Below are 3,344 nucleotides of genomic sequence, written 5' to 3' on the forward strand. Positions count from 1 at the left end.
CCCTCCGCCACCCCCGCCTGCCCGGCCTTGTAGTAAGTGATGCCCCGGACCACGGTTTGCTGGTGCGCTGGTGGCTTGGGCTTGGGCGTAGGCTGTGACACACCCTTGGCCTTCGCATTATCCTTTTTGGGCTTCTCGGGCTTCAGCTGCTTCTCCTTGGGCGCTCGGGGGGCTGCCCTGTCCCCCAGCACTTTGCGGGTGCTGGGGTACCGTCCCGCCTCCTTTTCTCGGCCGCCTGCCGTGTCCTGGGAGGCACAGCCTGGTCAGACCCCCTCCCCTCCCACCACCGTGCCAGACAGCGGGTACAGGCACCAACCCTCGGCTGCTGGTGTGGTGCACCCCGATGCGCTCCTGGGAGCTGCCAGCACCTGCCACAGGCCCGGGGGAGCTCGGCTCTGCCCCGCAGCAGGAGAAGCCCAGCGGCACCGGCCGTGCCTACGAGGGGCTGGGGCCCTGGGGGTTACCTGTGCCTTGCTCTCGGGGACGGCGGCAGCGTCCTTCTGCAGCAGCTGGTAGCCCAGGTTGGAGATCTCCTTCTTGATGCTGATCATGATGTCAGAATAGTTCTCGTAGCGTCTCATCTGGTCGGTGAGGTGCAGGACGCTCTCCTTCATGAAGTCATTCTCCCTGCTCAGGTTGGTCTTGATGGTCTGGAGGAGAGGAGAGGTGTGGAGCCCCGCTCAGGGAGCCCACGGCACCCCCAGATGGTCCCGAGCAGCCAGACGGGGCATGCTGCGGGGATGGTGCCTGCCAGAGCTCACTCACCTCCTCCAGCGTGTTCATCTGGGCCACCACCTTGCTGATGTAGGAGTGCACCTTCATCAGGTCCATGCTGTAGAGCGTTCCCTCCAGCAGGTCCACCATGGACTGCAGCTGCAGAGGGAGAGCAGGGCTGGGGCAGAGGGCTGGGGCACGGGGCAGGGCTGCACAGCTGCTGCGGATGCCCCCACATGTCCCTGTCCCCGCTCATGGCCGGAGCACAGGAACTGCACTGCTCCATTGCCCTGTGGGCCTGCTGGGGCAGGGACGGGGAGCGTGGGCTCCTGCACACAGGGAGGGCGTCTCTGGCCCCCAGCCCGCAGTCCCGCCATGCCTGCATATACCTTGAAGATCTCGGGTGCCTGCTTCTTCAGCTTCTCCATCTTCCACTCGTTCTCGCAGGGGTTGAGCGAGGAGGGGGGGGCGGTGCAGGAGCACTTGCAGTCAGCCCCCGAGCTCACCGTCTCCACCGTGTAGAAGTCCTCCACCCGCACGCTGCCGTCCCTGACACGGCTGCAGGCGTCCTTGCTGAGCGGCCGCAGGATGCACTTGCAGCGGCAGTCGGAGCCCTCCGAGGTCATCCGGACCTGGTCCGCCTCGCCCAGCGCCTGCGGGGACATACAGCGGTGGGGTGGCCGGTGAGCCTGGTGTCCCACCCGGGTGTCCCACAGGGCCCTGCTGACTCCAGCAAGCCATCACGGCTGACTCCCTCTCTGCTGCATGCCCAGAGGTCTCCCACAGCCCCTGGGGCTCCTGGCCGTGCCCTGAAGAGCGTGGGGCATCGTCTGGCCCAGAGCACCCTGTCCCACTGCCCTGCACCTGGGTGACAGTGACGAAACCCAGGCAGCCGCTCGCCCCCACGGCCACCAGAGCATTTTGTGCCCCAGGTATTTTTCTGTAGCTGTTTCTCAACCTCCAGCAAGACCCGAGTGAGCAGGGATGGTGGCGAGGAGACCCAGAAGTGCCTCTGTCCCCCCCCCACCCACAGCCCCGAGCCCACACAGGGTCCGTTGTTCATGGTGACACACAGCCACCTCGGGGCGAGCTCGGCCCCTCCAGACTCCGGCAATGGCCCGAGGCGCACACTCAAGGACTCCCTTGTTTCCACACATGGCCCTGACTCACGCTACGGAGCCCAGGGTGCTTTTCGGCTGGTTTCTGCAGATAAGGAACCGTTCTCCCCCCCGCCGTGTGCTCGGGAACAAGGCTGTGGCTCAGCCTGCCCGGTGGGATGGCGAGCTGCGTCCCTCTCACCCCCTGCCACTGGCTGTACACCCGTGGGGGATGTCTGGGCTGGCAGGGAGCACGGCCAGGCTGCGCTGAGTGCCCCATGTGTGGGGATGCGCCTGCTCCGAGCACCCGGGAGGGGGGAAGAAAGGGGAGAGGCAGCGCGGTGACCCCAGAGGGAGAGGGCTCTGTCCGCAGGGACTCTGACTCACCCTGGGAAACAGAATGGTGGCAGAGCTGGGAAATGAGTTTAGCTCTGGCTCTCCCATCCTCCCGCGGAGCACAGCGCAGCGTGGGAAAGGGCAGAGGCCCACAGGGCCGATGTCCTGCCTGTGGGCAGCACCCACTGCCGTGCAGGCGCCATCCTTCCCGCGCCCAACCAGGCTGACGCGCTGGCGGCACCCGGGCAGTGGCTTTCCCTGGGCACTGCCCACCCAGCAGGGACCCCCGGCTCCCCACAGCCTCACAGCCGGGGACAGGGGCTTTCCTTCCTAAAGGCGCAGCAAAACCTCCTGCATTTTGCATTTCAAAAAGGCCTCTCTCTTTCAAAGTGAAACGAAGGTCCCGCTGGCTGGGAGGAAAACACCAGGCGGCCCAGAGGGCTGTAAATCGAACAGGATCTAATCAAGCTCTCGGCAGGGAGCAGTGGGGCAGGGAGCGGGACCCCCTCTCCAAACACCACCCCTCTAGGCTCTCGCACCTCCCTGGGCCCCCTGACCTCCCCATGGCAATGCCGGTGCTTGTGCAAACAGGCAGGATGATTCACAGCCCAGCGGCGAGCTGCTGGCCCCTCCGCACACACCCGGGCAACTCCTCGGCTCCCAAGCTGAGCTGCTGTCCTCGCCACGAGCTCTGTCCCTCCATGTGCACGGCGCTGTATGAGGTCCCGGTGTGCACATGCATCCTCGTGGGAGCCCTGCACGAGGTCCCGGTTTGCACGTGCATCCCTGTGGGAACCCTGCACGAGGTGCTGGTGTGCCCCATGGGAACCCCACTTGAGCTCCCAGCCGGGGCCCCCCATTCCCACCAACACCCCAAGCACCAATGACCAGTGAAGCTACCACCGCCACAGCACAGCCCGACACCCAGGGACACACTGCGATCCCGCCCGCCATCGGCACCTTCCACAGGGAAGGGCTGCAGCTGCCTGTGCTAGAAGCTCATTCCCGTGGGAGCAGGCGGCCACGGGCTGCGCGTTCCCTCCCACCGCCCTTGGCAGGGTTGCGGCCGCGGGGAAAACCCCGCGTTTGTCCCGTTGGTGGGGTGCGAGCTGGCTGGAGCCGTGCGCAGCAAATGCGCGGGGAGCAGCCCTATCAGCGGCTGTTTACACTGCGCAGCGCACGGGGGCCCGGCAAACA

At 66.1% G+C, this 3,344-nt stretch overlaps 1 protein-coding gene across 1 annotated transcript in view; it reads right to left on the reverse strand.

The window, feature by feature from the left end:
- Window positions 1-1,370, reverse strand: part of OLFML2A (olfactomedin like 2A) — a 3,791-nt gene extending 2,421 nt beyond the window's left edge. The window contains exons 1-4 of the mRNA XM_019472421.1: window positions 1,104-1,370; window positions 766-873; window positions 465-650; window positions 3-245 (exon numbers count right to left, since the gene is read on the reverse strand). Of these exons, the coding sequence (XP_019327966.1) occupies window positions 3-245; window positions 465-650; window positions 766-873; window positions 1,104-1,340 (774 nt within the window). The 5' untranslated portion in view covers window positions 1,341-1,370. The remainder of the gene's footprint in view (window positions 1-2; window positions 246-464; window positions 651-765; window positions 874-1,103) is intronic.
- Between the last annotated feature and the right edge of the window lie 1,974 nt (window positions 1,371-3,344).

Source organism: Aptenodytes forsteri, unplaced genomic scaffold (assembly GCF_000699145.1).
Source record: "Aptenodytes forsteri isolate BGI_AS27 unplaced genomic scaffold, ASM69914v1 Scaffold68, whole genome shotgun sequence".
Lineage (NCBI taxonomy): Eukaryota > Metazoa > Chordata > Aves > Sphenisciformes > Spheniscidae > Aptenodytes > Aptenodytes forsteri.